Genomic DNA, 16,430 nt, shown 5'->3' on the forward strand with positions numbered 1-16,430 from the left:
CAACAAAAATGCAGAACGGGCTTGAGTCCCCACCTAGTACCCTGGAACAATTATCCATCCCACCGGGCATGTCTGAGGCAATACTTCCCCACTCATAAACAGAGCCTGAGTGTAGAAAATACTTTTAATGAGAGAAGGAAAGACATCTGACATTAATTAGGGAAAATGCCAAGAGTAGGATTCATAATCATAATACTATGAGCAGGACACATATCCCAGAGTGTGTGGAACAGAGTCTTCTGCCTCATGTTTCTTGAGTCCTACAACTAAAAGTTCTTTTTCTGTGTCCCTCTCTACTCCTTCGCCATTCTCCACTCACAGTGGTTGACCTTGGTCAGTGAGGACCCAGGTTTCAGAGGTGCATCTGTGTGAGTTCATCTTCCTCCTGGAGAAGAAGGCTTACTCCACCATTTGAGCACTTCCTCTGGCTGGCCACCCCAATAAGTGGGGTCCCCCTCCAATGGCTCTCTTGCCAGCCACTGCTCCTCTCACCAGTTACCTTCTGCACTCTGCCTCTCTGGTGTGACCTCTGCATGTCAGTCTCTTGAGATTCCACCCAACTCTTAGTGAATTTCAGCTCTGTGGCTGGGCAGAGATGCAGTTCCAGCACTAGTGATAGAAAAGTAGCCGTGTTAGTCTGGTGTAGCTGAAACAAAAAACAGGACTATGTAGCACTTTAACCATCGTGTTAGTCTTTAAAGTGCTACACAGTCCTGTTTTTTGTTCCAGTGACTAGTGACTGTCAGCTCTTTTGAGCCTTTAAAATAACTAAAAGCTCCTAATGGAGTCTTTTATCTCTGCCTTTGAATAGTGGAGAAGACAGGTTAAACCAGACCAGGGACTCTCAGGAAGAGGTCACTCCTCCTTGCTGGGATACTTATCCCCATACTTCTCTATTTTCCAGGGCTCTGGCATTTGAGCCCCTGGCCTAACAAGGCCCTTTCAGCTGAGTGTGCCCTCCTCATTTGGGACAGATTAAGCAGAGCTGTGTTCCCCTTTACTTACACAATGAAGACATTGATAATAACATTGCACTATCCCAGCATTCAGTATTAAAGTGATTTGTAACCCAGCCAAGAATGATCACGTAAATCTATGCAGTTCCTGTCTGCTAGATACCTAGGCAGAATAGGTGAGAGTTCATTCAGACTCTGCATTAGATAGATAGATAGATAGATAGATAGATAGATAGATAGATAGATAGATAGATAGATAGATAGATAGATAGATAGATAGATAGATAGATATTAAAGTGGAGTTTACAAAGCAGGAGCCGAGATCAGAGTAGATTCAGTCGGGGTAGATAGGTGTGTTTTTTCGACTAATATTCACGATCCTTTTAAAATCTATCACTATTTGCTCAGAAACAAAGAAGACACATCCAACAACAGTCATGTCTGATAGGGAAGATCATGCTGGAAATCTCAACTGGAATAATTTCTAAACTGTAGCCAGCTGGACATGAAGAGGTGCTCTCAAAAGGCACAGGCTGGGGAAGAGCCAGAGCTGAGGTGTTGAATTCTTACACAACCTAAAAAAAACAGGGTAAAATTCTCATTTTTACTCCCCCGCAAAAAACTGTAAATGAAATAGCGAGGTAGCCCTCTGAGATATGACATTTGTATTTTGATGAAGTAGTTCTTTCTCCCCCACCCCCGAATATGTCGACTCAATGTGGGTAGGATAGGAATTTCCATACATGCACGTTCTTGCTTCGCTACTCAGTTTCAGCTGGAGACTGGAGGCAGAGGTCTTGGTAATGGACACAGCATTTCAGAAAATTGTGGTCAATTAACTGAAGCCCATGTCTAGCTTTCACTTGCTTTCTCCAACATCCCCTACCACCTGCTGGTGAAAGCACTCTTTTGGTGACTCCATTTCTGCTGCCAGCATGCTCACTTCCTTAATCCAGACCGCAGCTAGATTAAGACATGCATGGCAAGTAAAAAAGAGTTTTCCATCCAGAATCTGTACAGCTGGCCAAGAGGTATAAAAATTCTATTTACTGTACCTCTGAATGAAGACTAATGGGTGGGTCTTCTCTACTCCAGGAAGAACTATAGTGCCTATATTTCAGATGACAACCCTGTAAACAGGCTCTTTTCAGGAACAACTTGTCATAATTTTGACCATCTTAACAAAAGGGGGCTCTGGCTGATCAGAATGTGGCCCATTCCCGAGGAGGAAACTCATCCTGGACTTTGAAAAAGCATAAGGTTCTGTACAAATTCTAAGCAATGTTAGTGTATTTTGAGTATCTAGTACAGTTTGTCATACTGATCTTGGGACTTAATTAGAAAATGTAAGAACTATGCCAAAAAGAAGTCACTTTAAGTTATCAAATCATTAATAATAACAGTTCCGATGGCTCAATGATTCTGTGCAGATATGTGATTATAGTACTGCCTGTAATCTTCCTTATTATTAGTAAGGCTACTAATCAATGAATTGTTTTACAGGAGTTCATCTGCTTCGGCTATTTCCTTCCGACATGAAGACAATCCTCTAAAATACGTGGCCTATAACAAAACTCAATAATGAGTTTTGGCTTTTGAATCTTTTATTTTTGGCCCAAGAACCAAGATAGATGGCTTAATTAAAAAAGAGGTCCCCATTATCCCAAACTGTCAGGCTACACTTTCCTGTCCATTACAGCGGGGTAAATCCAGAGTAACTCCATGGAAAAGGAGCTGCTCTAAATTTACACTGGCATAACTGACAGCAAAATCTGATTCCTTCTTTCTTGGGTGATTCTTCTGAAAGAATAATACAGTGAAACCTTTGTTATCCGGCACTCTGTTAACCAGAAAACTTTGTTAACAGGCATTGCCCCCAGCCACAATACTGTCACATTTTCAGGCGCACAAGCCTGCCTTGGTTTACCATGATTGGCTTAAGAGTTTTTTATTTAAGAAGTACTAATCATCTTTAACTCAAAATAGAAATGTGAGACCAATTGCCTCACACTACAAAATGACTAATATTAAAAACTTGAGTTTTACTATTATTGTCCATTGGTTTTTCCTAGGTTGATGGGACCCATAGATAACCGGAATTTTTAGATAACCGAAATGCCCTAATCCCCGAGCGTGCCGGATAACATAGGTTTTACTGTACTACTACTACTACTACAACACAGATATGGGGAAGACGGAGGAGAAATTGGACATGAGTCTCTTACACAGTAATTCTCTTTACCTGCCTCTGGCAATATAGTGGAAATTCTTTAACTCCACTTTAAGGCCTATTTACACTGGCAGAGCAATATTTCAAGAATAACTAGGACTCTGATCTCAGTGGTTATTTGAATCCATGCTTCCATTGGCGAAGATATCAGGATTCCTCTGGAAGGACATTCTGTGCTGCAGAATGAAGAGTTAAGTCAGAAGAGATTTAGGATAGTGATGGGCAACCTAGGCTAAGTGAGTGGGCTGCATGCATGGCCCTCCATTTCAGTGGGCCACAAGACTGCCATATCCAAAAGAGTGATAGAAATGTAGCCGTGTTAGTCTGGGGTAGCTGAAGCAAAATGCAGGACAATGTAGCACTTTAAAGACTAACAAGATGGTTTATAGATGATGAGCTTTCGTGGGCCAGAAGTGGGTCTGGCCCACGAAAGCTCATCATCTATAAACCATCTTGTTAGTCTTTAAAGTGCTACATTGTCCTGCATTTTGCTTCATATATCCAAAAGTCTCCCCCAAGGTAGGGTAGACTGCATTTGCGTGCCTAGAATTTGCAAGGTGTGCCGAAAGAACCATAGCAGCACTTTGGTCGCAGAGGGAGAGCACGGCTCTCACAGCAAATGTAATGTGCATTCAGCACATAGCTCACTTCATGTCTTCATGTGCCCTTGCTTTATGTGCACTTTAATAATACTGGCGAGAAAAAATCTATGCAAACAGAAACCAGTGGGATCTGGCAACCCTGTCATGGGCAACGGTAAACAAAATGTTTCAAGGGCCACACGTAGAACCCTGATGGGCCACATGCGACCCATAGGCCTCACATTGCCTACCACTGATTTCAGAGCTGGTCCTATATTTCTGAAAATAATAACTATTTCTGAAAGTATAATTCTGGATCCAGATCTGGAATAGTTAGGTGTAGACCTGAGAAATAACCACAATGAGATTTGAAATCTTTTGGGAACAGACTCTAAAGCAGGATTTTGGTGAAGGTGGTTTCTGAAATGTATACATCAATGCGTAAACTGCTTGCTTTTGGATCCTGTGGCCTGAAACGTATTGTGTTCCATGCTATTCATACTGAGGTTTGCCTGCCAGAAAGAAAAGGAAGATATGATCTCAGAAGGATTAACTGCTAGCAACAGAACTTTCTTGACAGCTGCCCCGGGTCTCTGGAAATATGTGTGAACACAAACCTGGTTACTTTTAGAAAGAGCTGCCTCATTGCTTGGATCTTCTCAAAAAATTAAATCCTGTTTTCACAGCTTTCTACTTAAGATACGGGCAGAACAGGAAGATGGAGGTTGATCACTCTTACTGAGACCTTGTGTTTCAAATAAGGTACCCACTCACTATGCCTATGGACTCAAAAATATTAGTCTTTCTGAAATGTACTAAGTCTGTAAATTTTAGAACAAATCAAAGGCACAGTATCCCTGTCTTGTATTTTATTAGGAAATTAACAGTCAGATTAATAATCTGAAATTACATAGTGAGCCTCATTAAAAAACAAATTCAAAATCATCACAATTATTTTTGATTTCTATAAAACATAATGCCCAGAAATAATCCCTGTTTAAATCTGGAAATATCTACATCCTTAAAATCATCTATTGTACAGCAGCAAGACTGAATAATGTTAACAATTGATATGAGGAGATACACTATGGTTTGCTCTTTACCCAACAGAGAGAAAATGTTAGAAAATGAAATGTTTAAAACAAAGTCCAGAAATATTACCTATAATAGGAAAAAGACTCCCTAAGAACTCAGTTCCATTGACATGCACAAGTATTTCAGATTACTCATATGTTTAAGTGTGGTGAAGTTAACTTCAATATAATATTAAATAGCTTAATATTAAGTGGCCAATTCCTTTCAAATGCACAGTACTAAGTACTCAGATCTTGGATTTTTATATCTATTGCTAAAACAATAGAAGAGTTTGTGACCTAACTCATCTACCCTCCTTTTCATTTATCAGCAATTAACCTAATTGTTAATATGGCTTATTTGTTTTGTAATCTCAGTTTCAGTAAGGGTGAACTTCATCCATGTGCAGACAGCCAACACAAGACTTGTGCACCACTGAAATCCCACTGAAGCCCTTAAAGTGAATAGGCTTTTTTTCTGGCTTTCTCTATTAGGTGAATTTCACTCTATGTCACCTAAGTTCACATCCTGCTTTTGTCAGTCATGTGAGTAGTCACACTGGGCCAAATTCTGCTCTTGTTAATACAAAACGAAGTGTGAAGAAACTCCATTAACTTCAGTGGAGTTACTCCAGATTTAAACTGCAATACACGAGGGCAGAATTTAGCCCGCTGACTTCAGTGGGAACTACTTGTATGAGCATGACAGGTTGGTTTTGGAGCCTGGTTGAATGATCAAGTCAATGAGAGTCTCTGATTTTAATGGCCTTGGTTCCCTACATTAGGGCTTAAGCTTTTGAGATGTTGAGTGTCTCCAAGGGGGAGCTGAGTATTCTGAGTCCCTGATTCAGAAGAGCACATGATTAAGTCTATCGCTAGTCAGGAAAAACATGCATAACTTTTAAGGATTTAATGTATGTGCTTCCATGCTCTACAACTAGAAATGCCTTTCTGAGTTAGGGCCTCCATTCTGATGGTGGATTCAAGCACTTGACCAGCAATATCCAGCTTCTTTAGACTTCTGTATATATTTACCTGTAACATTTTTGGAAGAAAATGCTACAAAAATTAGATATAGAAAGAATATAAAAGCAGTGAACATTCATTTTTAAAATCTCTTTCTGGACACGCACATTCAAATAGTTGTACTAACATTTAAATATAAACTCTTTGGCAGCCGTTTTCTAGAAAGTTATTTTTTTCATTGCAATATTTTATCCTTCTCCCATGAAAACTTCATATCTTAAAAAAAATCTATAGCACTTTCCCCTATGAATGGTATTGTTTCCGATTAACCACTATTTCTTCCCTGAAGAAAAAAAAAAGATTGAAAAAGCAAATCTAGTCATTATCAGGTACGTGTTTATGTAACAGAAAAAAAAATAATAATTCACTGTGCGGTTTGTCATTCTCTAGAAAGTTAGTGGTATGTTTATACAATAAAATCAACATAAGTTACCCCATTTTGCTTTAAAATCTAGTTAGTAAAACTAAATTGCTATCAGTAGATTCATAAACAGAATGCACACATTGCTATCTAAGTTCAAGTATTATTATTTTTCTTTAAAAAGAGCCATAAATTCCTTGTAATTTTGTTTGTCTTCTACATTGTTTTGGTCTTTCAGTGCTATGATGAATCGCACTTAGGTGTTCTTGAACAAAATAAAAATGGAACTTAAGAATGCACTGTGTTAAAACAACACAGCACAGAGGCCTTGAGGCGTATTAGCTTGATAAATCTTCATCTGATATGAGTGACTGTCTTTGGAAGGAGTGTTTCAAAGGCTAGACACATTGGTACAGTAGTGATGTGTACTCCCATATGGCCGAGATTTCCAGATTCACACCTTTCATGTCCATTTAAAAAGGGAAAAAACAGTCCCCTGTATTTCTACCACATCAGGATATGTCATCTTGGATTCTTCTTGGAACTGTCAGTTGTTCGTAAGTCGGGAGGAAGAAATCTGAGTTAACTGTGTTGGTTCTCTGAGATGATCCATTACTGCTTTGGCCATCCTGCTGATTTGAAACCAGGTGTTGCAGCATATCTGTAATGAAGTTCAATTTCTTGTCCATTTGAATTACCTACAAAACCAAAGAGAAACATCATTCAGGGTCAGAATTTGAGAGAGTAACACGACGACATGGCAGAAGAATAATATATTAAAATAGCTGTTTCATAATTAGCATTGGCACCACTCTTTCTTATTCATGCCAACTTCTGTTACTGAAAAAAACCAAGATACTGAATCCATCCAAGTGCTGGTGTAAGAGAGGCTTGTTAGAATTCTAGCTAGGAATGTGCAAGTCCTAGAGGAATCAGGGTCTTAAAGAGCAGGATTCACATGTCAAAAGTTAACTGGGAAGCAGAACTTAGGGCTGAAGAGTCTAATTTAATCTGTTTTTTTTAAAAAACCATAAGAAAAACTTCTAAAAAGTCTATCTGTGCTAACTGTTTCAATATGCAAATTCCTGCTTTTCTTGGAGTGATCTTTTTGTCAGACACAAACTTGTGAGTAAAGCTTGTGTTCCTTGGGTCAGATTTTCAATGGCATTATGACCCCTTGAAACTGCTCAAGTCACAAAATGCCAAACAGACCCTTGCTGGAGGGGAAATCCCTGCTGGTATAAATGCATGGCAGCCAGGTCCTATGTCTGGGCCAACTCCTAGTCCAACTTAAGTGGGTTCAGAGGTGCCATCTTCTCCAGTTCCCAGGTGGTGCTCAACCTCTGCTCCACCCTAAGGCCCGCCCCACTCCATCTTTTCCCCAATACCTGAAATAGCAGCCTGGAGATGCTAAGGAATAACTTAGAAATGTCACTTCCTTAATTATCCAAATATTTTCCTAAAAGAACTGTGCACAAACTTTCTCTTTCTCTCTCTTCTCCTATGCCCCCTTCCCCGCAACAGGGATCTCACTAGAGAAAACTCTGATAAAAAATCTATATTGATGGTGCTCTTGCAAAGGTGAGCTATTCAACTCAACAGTGGGTTGAACTGAGGTTTTTCAACAGCTGTGCATCCCGGTGATGAAGCTATGGAAGAGTAAGTGAGAAAGGAAGGCTCTTGCTGGGAAATCAAATTATCTTGCTGGATAATTTTCTCTAAGGAACCAAGGTTAGCTGCAGCAGCTGTGCAGAGCAGGAGGCCCACAGAAGCGGATGAAAGGCTAATTATTATTGAGCTGAGCCATCTGAGATTAAAAGTACAGGCCTTGCTCTGTGCCCCTGCTTTTCTGTGTGAGCCTTTAGAACCACCAGGCAGAGTTTGTACAATGAGATGGGGCTACTTGGTTCTAATTATTGGCATTGAAACTGTTTTATTTTTAAATAAAGAAAAAAATATTTCCTACGTGAATTTAGTGCTCATGAAGGGCTCAATCCAAATCCCACTGAAGTCAATGGCAGTTTTTAGAAGTCATAAATTTCCACAGACTTCAATGGGCTTTGGATCAAGCCTATAAAAAACTGGATTAATAGCTCGAGATGCTGAACTCTTTCTATAGATAATTAGGGGGTGGTGAGATTTAAGCACCCCTATGCTGTTCCACTCATGTGACTTGTCCTGGTCAACCTGTATCTTCTATTGAGACTGCCAATGGATGTCCTCCATTAGGAACTTGGCTGAGAACAACAATAAATTTCACAAAAGCTAAAGAACAGCCACCAGAAGGCCACAGGATTTTGCTGCCACTCGCTTTTGGTGCACTGGAACCAGTGGCCCTGTGGTGAAAGACACTCATGCTAGCCTTTCCTTTGTCTCCCTGTTTTCAACCAAAGATTAATCCATAACATATCTCTGCAAACTACTATTCATTTGCACTAGTTACAAAACTATTACAAGGAAGTAGTAATAACAGTATTATACTTAAAGAGGATTTAAATACATTTAATATATCTTGTATAAAAATGTAAGATTTCCCCTTGAAGCATGCTTTCAAACACATTTACTTGATTAGAAATTAACGATGGTGCCAAAAAGTGTAAGGAAAGGAAAGCAAACACAAAAACTGCTGATGTTAGCGTAATCTCAACTCCTCTGGACAACTCTGATCCTTTTACTTAAAAAAGCAAACTGTGCTAATAAAATAGAAAAATAACTCACACTGATTTTGTTTTTTTATGAAAACACTAAAGAAAGTGCTTTTGGCAGACTTGATTATATAGAAAAAGACTATGCAAAGTGTATGTGATCAGATGCTGTAGATGCAACTCATTTTCAATGTGTGTATGTTTTTATTTTGTAGAGTTGTTGGAACTGGGCAAGCAGTGGTTTGAAACTTTTTTTTTTTAAATTACCCTCCGGCATTATTCTAAAATCACACACAGGAGTTTCTGTGGATGAAAGCAGCATCTCCCCCACAAGAATAAATGTTCTCTCCTTAAAAAAAGCATGTGCACAAGACACATACATAGACTTCAGTTGAGTTAAGTGGATTTATAGCATTTTATGATCTAGCTCATAGAAACTAATCTAAATCCTCATGAAGATACATGAAACTGAAATCATACCAGAATAGCTTTACTCAAAGGCTGAAGGTTCAGAGAGAAAACTTGGGATCACTCATCATGAGCAATAGTTACTCTCACTCTGATGAAGTTATGGAAGTGTGTGCTTCCTCCTACACACCACACAATCCATTGATTGCACTATGTCATGATGAGCCACACAAACTATTCTGTTTTATGGCATGTTTTCAGAAAAAAGCTGTTTAGTTCTACATAGTCAGAAATAAAAACACATGCCAGCTTTCAAAAATGGTACGAAAAGCATTCCGGGGGTGTTAGTGAACAAGACAGAAATTATTCTTGTTGAGAAGGGGGGGGAGAAGTAAAGAGTAATTTGTCTTTTAAAGTTCAGTAGACCTGTATACTCTTTTCATTTTAAAGATTCCATAATTTTAAGCATCCATGCAAATTTACAGTCAAATTAGGAAGATGAATGATAACAACTAAACACATAATAATCGAGTGTGAAAGCCTCACTCCCACTCCAGCTCTTTGATACCAGGTAAACAGGCCACAGTGACCAAAAGGGGCTGTAACAGCGCCAATTGCAACTGGATGAAGATTACCCAATGAAGTCAACATGGAAGGCTGCCTTCTGAGGAACCAGCTGCAAACCCCGATGTAAGGAGTGAGCCGGGGAAGGAGGACGGATGGGTCAGGAGAAATGTTTTGGGGAGCGGAGCTGTCAACTGTGGAAACTTTGGGAAGTGCTGTGGCTCACAGGAATAACTTATGATACCATCTACATGTTTTGTTAGTCTTTAAAGTGCTACCAGACTTTTTGTTATTTTTTTAAGATTATCCTGTATAGACTAATTCGGCTACCCCCTGAAGGAATAACTTAGACAGCTCCCCTCCCCATCCCCCTGCCGATTTCCTATATGATGCTAAGGAACAGCTTTGGAGCAGGAGGGTGCAAAATGGATGAAAGCTGCTTTAGTTCCTCCTGAATTCTGTGTCTCTGAAGCATAGCATAGAACAGGGCTACTCAATTTTAGAAGCCCCAGGGGCCACAATGATACTCACAGCACATGCCAAGGACTGCAACTAAAGTGGGGTTTCATATACATGCAAATATATATGCAAATATAAGCAAATAGCTTCTTTCACACTGACATGCATGAATACAAAGATTAAGGCAAGACTACACAAAATGCAGTCCCCATTTAAATCAGTTCTGCTGATATTAATAAAATGCAATATTTACCCAATTTCCACCCATATGATGGCACTTTTAATGAACGACAATCCAGGAATTTAACTACTAAAATGCATATCAACATAAGACCATTATATTGACCACTTTTTTGTTTTGTTTTGTGTGTTGAGCACTAAGACCCAAACACAGTGCAGTTTGGATTTACGCGGGGCTCCTATCCCTGCACTCACTCTTAAAGGGGACATGCTGTTTTATTTTAATTTTTTTTTTGCTCAACTTAGGTCTCACTCCCCTTTTTTCCCCTTCAACAGAATTTTTTCCCAGTGTTTTTTTTTTGGGGGGGTGGGGTGTTCAGTATTTTTGTTTCAACCATCTGGCAACCCTAATACTCATGTATGAACTAGTTAAAATGTTTAAGTATATGGGAGAGGTCCCTAGTTATACTCCCATATGGCTTCTTATCGAAAAGGACCTGACTGTTTTTTATTGTGCTATATCTTACAGTCATAATTCTCCTTATTCTCTGGTCCTCTGAGGAGAAACTTTTGCTTTCAGCTGCTCCGAGGCCTTTCTTTGTCATTGCAGTATCCTCTCTCTGTGGATCACATTCTGAACAATCCAATGTTTTCTCTGGCAAAAGCAAACTTTTCTGTTCACCTTAGGAATCGCACAATCCTCTTTAAATGGGCAAGATTCTGAACTGCAGGGAAGGTTGTAACAGCAGTACTCACAAAATTCCTTACATTAGTTTATGCAAGCACATGAGGAAAAGATCCTGTCTCCAACTGTAAGACTCTCTACATTACCCTTTAGAAAACAGGTCTGGTATGTCTGGAGCTAAACTCCCTTTTGCAAGCCATTGTTCTAACTGACTGTGGTATCAGTCTCCTACATATTTTATGCAGGTTTCTTGATAATAGGTGGAGAAGTTTCAGATATCCAGTTCTCTAGTTCCCTTCTTATCTATATCACCACTTTTAGTATTTCAGCACCTACAGAAGATTATGTTTAACCATGGAAACTAGGGATGTCAACTGGTTAATTGGTTACCCTGTTAGCATCCCTCTTACTGGGTGATGCTTACTGGGTAATGGTTAACTGGTGCCCGGGAGCAGCCACGTGCCTGTGGCCCACCGTGGACAGAGGGCTGCTCCAGCACCGCCAGGCCCACAGCCACTGCAGCCCCGCATGGGCCAGCAGCCCCGAGGGGGGCTGGAGGTGAAAGAGCAAACAGCCCCACACTAGGCTGGAAGCAACAGTCTTGTGCAGGGTGGGAGCAACAGCCTCGCACGAGGCTGATTAAATGGGATTTTACTTCCCTAGTGGAATCATGGGTTCCAAACTGTTCTTTTTTGTTATATCCGTGGTAAGAAATGGAAAAGGAAGATAAATCTTGGTGGCACATTAATTTCATTGTTTCTGCTCTACCTGTGGTAGAAATAGCTAGTGGAGTCAGTATTCCTAAAGAGGTTCTTTCTGTTTAGGTGTGGTTCCAGGACACCAGAAACCTTTGTTATGCCATTTATAGGACTCAAGATCGCAGATTCATGAGAACTAGAGCTCCTGATTTAGCTTTGTTTACTCTGTAGTCAGAGATTAGGCTGAATGCTTGCAGTAGGCTAAGGCTAGTCACTGAAGCATTTATAGGAAAATATAATTTGCACGAAGAGAATTTTTTTTTCTCCAGACCATCTGTACTTTCCCCTGAGAGCTAGCCAAAGAAGGGTAGTCTGTGTGTGGTTGGTGGGTGGGTGAGGTACATGGGAAGTCCGACCAAAGCGGAAGCCCTCTCCTTTGGTACACAAATCCCTGGCCTTAGAAAAAGAAAAACTTGAACATTTGAGCAAAAATTAGAACGTTTTATGGGCTTTACGTAACATGTTTCTTTGCTGGTCAATAAAAATTATAGTCACCATGGCAACTGCTATGTAAAAAATGCTACCTTGGAAAAAGAAAGCACCTGCAGACATAAAGACATTTACTACACCCCAAGTTGATTTTTGTAAAACTCACCAGGCCTGAAGGAAAGCTTCCTGCACAAAGCTGGCAGTGTCAATCTCTCCCTCATTTAGAGGATACTAAACTCGTCATTTTGTCAGTAGAGACTGGCATTGCTTCAGACGTACTCCACAATTTTAGAGTAAAACTTTCCCTCAATTCTTTTTAAAGCTCTAAAATAGGAACCTCTGAATGTAGGGACTCATTGTTGACAACAGCCGTGGTCTGGCAGGACCACATATGCTGTTAGACCAGAGAATCCTAGTGGAGGGCGAGAAGCGGGATCCCTGTGGGGGGACAGGAGCCCAGCCAGGCTGGCTGCAGGAGCACCAGCAGCCTGGAGTCCTGCTGCAAGAATCTGGCTGAGCCGGCGTCAGGGCGGCTGGAACACCAGTGGGCTCTGGTGGGGCAGTGGTCTGCCCTGGCAGGGCTGGAGTCAGCCATGGTTAGGCTGGAAGCCCTGGCAGCAGGACCATGGGCTACCGCCGCAGTGCTGGTGGGGCTGGGAGCCTGACATTGCAGCGGGCTGCTGGTGGGGCAACAGGGCCAATGGTGGGATGCGGGGAGCAGATGGGGAAGTTGACAGCTGGGCCAAGAAGAGCTAGGCTGGGGGGTAGGGATGTGAACGACTAGTCGACTACCTGATAAGCAAATGCTTATTGCATAGTCGACATGCTAGTCAACTAGTCACTTCCCCCCCCTTGCTGCTTCTATCAGAAAGGCAGCAAGGGGGGGAAAGAAGAGAAGGTGCTTCAAAGTGGTGGCACCACATGGAGCCTGGGGCCAGACCCTGGGCTCCATGCAGCGCTGCTGCTTTTATACACTGCGTGGAGCCCAATATTGGACTCCCTGCAGCGTTTTAAGTAGGCAGTGCCACATGGAGCCTGGGGTCAGCTGGGGACTCTCCTGATGATCCCGGGCTCCATGTTGCACTGCTGCTTTGAAACACTGCGGGGAGCAAGATAACAGCGGGGGACTGCTTGAGTCCTCCACTGGCCCTGGTCTCCCCGCATTGCTTTTGCCCTGGGGTTGTTTCTACACTTCAAAGGCAGAAGAGCCCTTATTGACTAATCAAATAGTCTATGCAAATTGCATTGACTATTCGATTAGCCAAATAATCAAAATTTTACATCCTTACTGGGGGCCAGAAATAACCACCCTTGTTCCAGCAAAATTCCTCATTAGGGACCAATCAGGTCCCAAGGATACTGGACCAGGGAGGTCCAACCTGTACCTAGTCTCTGTTAATCAGTGAATGACAAGGTGCGTTTTCAAGTATTCAGTGATGACCTTGGAAAGAAAGTTCCAACTCATCAGGTGTGGAACACAGCTCAACACAACTTGGATTACTGTGAGGTGCTTTCTGTCTATATTAGCGAAGCATTGGCTCTGGTTTCTAGCGACTTATCTGGATCACAAACGGAATTGCTGTTAAAAAGTACTTGATACTATAAATTCCTCATGCACTGTAAGGAAATTAAGTTTTGTCACATTTTTCTTAACTTTGGCAAAAAGCTAACAAATTGATAAAGCAGTTTCTGAGAAGCAACACCAGATTTTCTTGGATGGTACCACACATTATATCTAGCACCAACCTCTGGCCATTTAATCAATGACTGAAGGGGTCTTGGCGTTTTAAAATAAATTTTGCATGACTCAAATGTACTGTTCCACTTATAAAATCTTTAGTGCTCCGGATAGTCAGGTTACAGGTAAAGAGCAAATTGGGTAATTTTTCAAAATGAGATGTTTATGTTTATCAAAATTGGGGGATTAGAAAAAGGAAACCATAGTAAGATGGGGTTTATTCATGTGAAATATTACTGAAAAATAAAAGTTGCTGATTCTGTTCTTACTTCCTAAGGTGTAAATATATGTCAGGTACTTTACACAGCCCTCTTCACCACAGTACTGGAGCGCGTCACAATTTTTAGTATTTTTAGTATCCTCAACTCTGTGAAGTAGATAAGCATTATCCCCTCCAGTTTACATATGTCAAACAGAGACACAGAGAAACTAATTGGAAACTTGCCCAAGGCCACATAAGAAGTCAGTGGCAAAGCCCCATCCACCAGACAAGCCTTAGTCCTCTAATGCTGACGTGAATGAAACCAAACACTGATATAATCTCTTCACACATATCTTTACCAAAGAAAAATGCCTCATAGCTTTTACCCTGAATGTTTTATGTGAATAAAAGTCACAAGTGCTTGAGGCCTTTAATTCAAAAACTCCAAGGGAAAAACAAATTCCACAACTTCATGCTAAATAATCCGATCCCTATTTGTTACATAGTAGTAACTTAGCACAGTTTATTTAATATGATGTTTGCGCAGTATTTTTGGGAGAGGATAAAGAGCTATTTTCATACTGTTTTTCAGAGAGTCATGTGAGATTCCCCTTTAATTTTGTTCAGCAACATGACCGGTCATAAAAGAGCAGCTCTGACAAATTAAACACACACAATCATTTTGGAAAAAAAAATTTAAATCGGTGCCTGCAGAAGCTGTGACTTGCATAGACACCAGCACAGAAGATGGGTCGCACGTTTGAATGGCTGCACTTTTTAAATGAAGGTCTCTGCAATTTGCAGGAGGTGGACAACTCATGAGGAATGCTCAAAGAGAGTGACAAGCTCTTTTCCCTATGATGTGCAATCAGAGCAAGCACTTCACATAGGATGAGAACAAGGTATACTGCACAATAAGCCATTCAAAGACTATTTTTGATTATTTCTGGCTACTCACACGAACACCATTTACAATCCCGTGTTCATGTTTCTGGCAAATGGTCAGAATGGCAAGCACATGTAACTGTTAAGAGAGATGCGTGAGTGTGTGTCTGCCTGTGTGTGTGTGTGTCTGTCTGCCTGTCTTGATGAGATAGTAAAATGAGCCCAAAGACTCTATGGATGATTAAGACTGGCAAGGCTATGGCATGATATAGACAGAATATGTAAAACATGCAGGATGTGTTTTTTAATGAGGCTTAGTTTGATGTTTGACATTGTTTAGGAAGTTATGTTTGTTAAGCATCCAACAATCTGCTTCTTCTGATAAGGACTGAGCAAAGCTCCCACTTCACATCTCCAGGTCATTTAAGAAGGGTTCCAACAAAACCCGGGAACAAGTTAATAGAAACTCTCCCCCCGCCACATACTGGAGTCTGAATGAGTATGTGTGTGTGTGTGTGTGAGAGCATGAGAGATTCCTTTAAGTTCTTCATACATTAAAGGGGGGGGGGGTACAAACACACAATTTATTTTTCCTTTGCAGGTTTGGTTTTAGAACAGAGTCTGAAAATATGACACAATGATAGAGATTCCGTATCTGAGAGTGACTTAACATATCGTAGGACCTTCATTAGCTCTAAATAGAACGAATTATCATAAGAACCTGATGTGCTTTAGGAATTATTGCTCTCAGCTATGGCTATTGCAAATGTGAAGAACCATTTTCAGACCAAAGTGATTTTACAACCTAAATTGATCTATAATTTCAAATCCATACAACATTAGTGGGCTGATTTTTTAAAGCTGTGCCACTGATGCATTTATTTCTCAAGCATAGCCTTACAATCAGAATCACTCACTTTTTCCTCTCCAATTCCTGTCAAGGGGATAGATTCACTCATGCAAGCAGCATGGGTAAAGAGAGTCATTAAGCAGGAAGGAAAAAAATGAAGCTCAAGTTAGTGAGGCAAAAGTATCAGGAAACATCCTTTCACACAGACTCTTTGTCCTCTGCTGCAAATATTTTTCAAGAGAGGCAACTGATACTACAAAAAGGAGGGACAAACACCCCAAAAGCACCTCCCTCTCTCCCTGCCCATCACATTGATGGCTCCTGAAGCGACAAAGGAAGCATTCATTGGATATTCAGAGAAGGGGTCCTGATCAAAAAGCTTGGTCTGTAAAATACCGAG

General features: G+C 40.8%; 1 protein-coding gene across 3 annotated transcripts in view; it reads right to left on the reverse strand.

Moving 5' to 3' along the window:
• Nucleotides 1-4,621: 4,621 nt before the first annotated feature.
• Nucleotides 4,622-16,430, reverse strand: part of KCNQ1 (potassium voltage-gated channel subfamily Q member 1) — a 584,035-nt gene continuing 572,226 nt past the window's right edge. For all 3 annotated transcript variants that reach the window (XM_006134905.4, XM_075928134.1, XM_075928135.1), the window contains one exon: nt 4,622-6,925. In XM_006134905.4, coding sequence (XP_006134967.3) covers nt 6,740-6,925 — 186 coding nt within the window. In that variant the 3' untranslated portion in view covers nt 4,622-6,739. The remainder of the gene's footprint in view (nt 6,926-16,430) is intronic.

The sequence above is a fragment of the Pelodiscus sinensis genome, chromosome 4, assembly GCF_049634645.1.
Source record: "Pelodiscus sinensis isolate JC-2024 chromosome 4, ASM4963464v1, whole genome shotgun sequence".
NCBI lineage: Eukaryota > Metazoa > Chordata > Testudines > Trionychidae > Pelodiscus > Pelodiscus sinensis.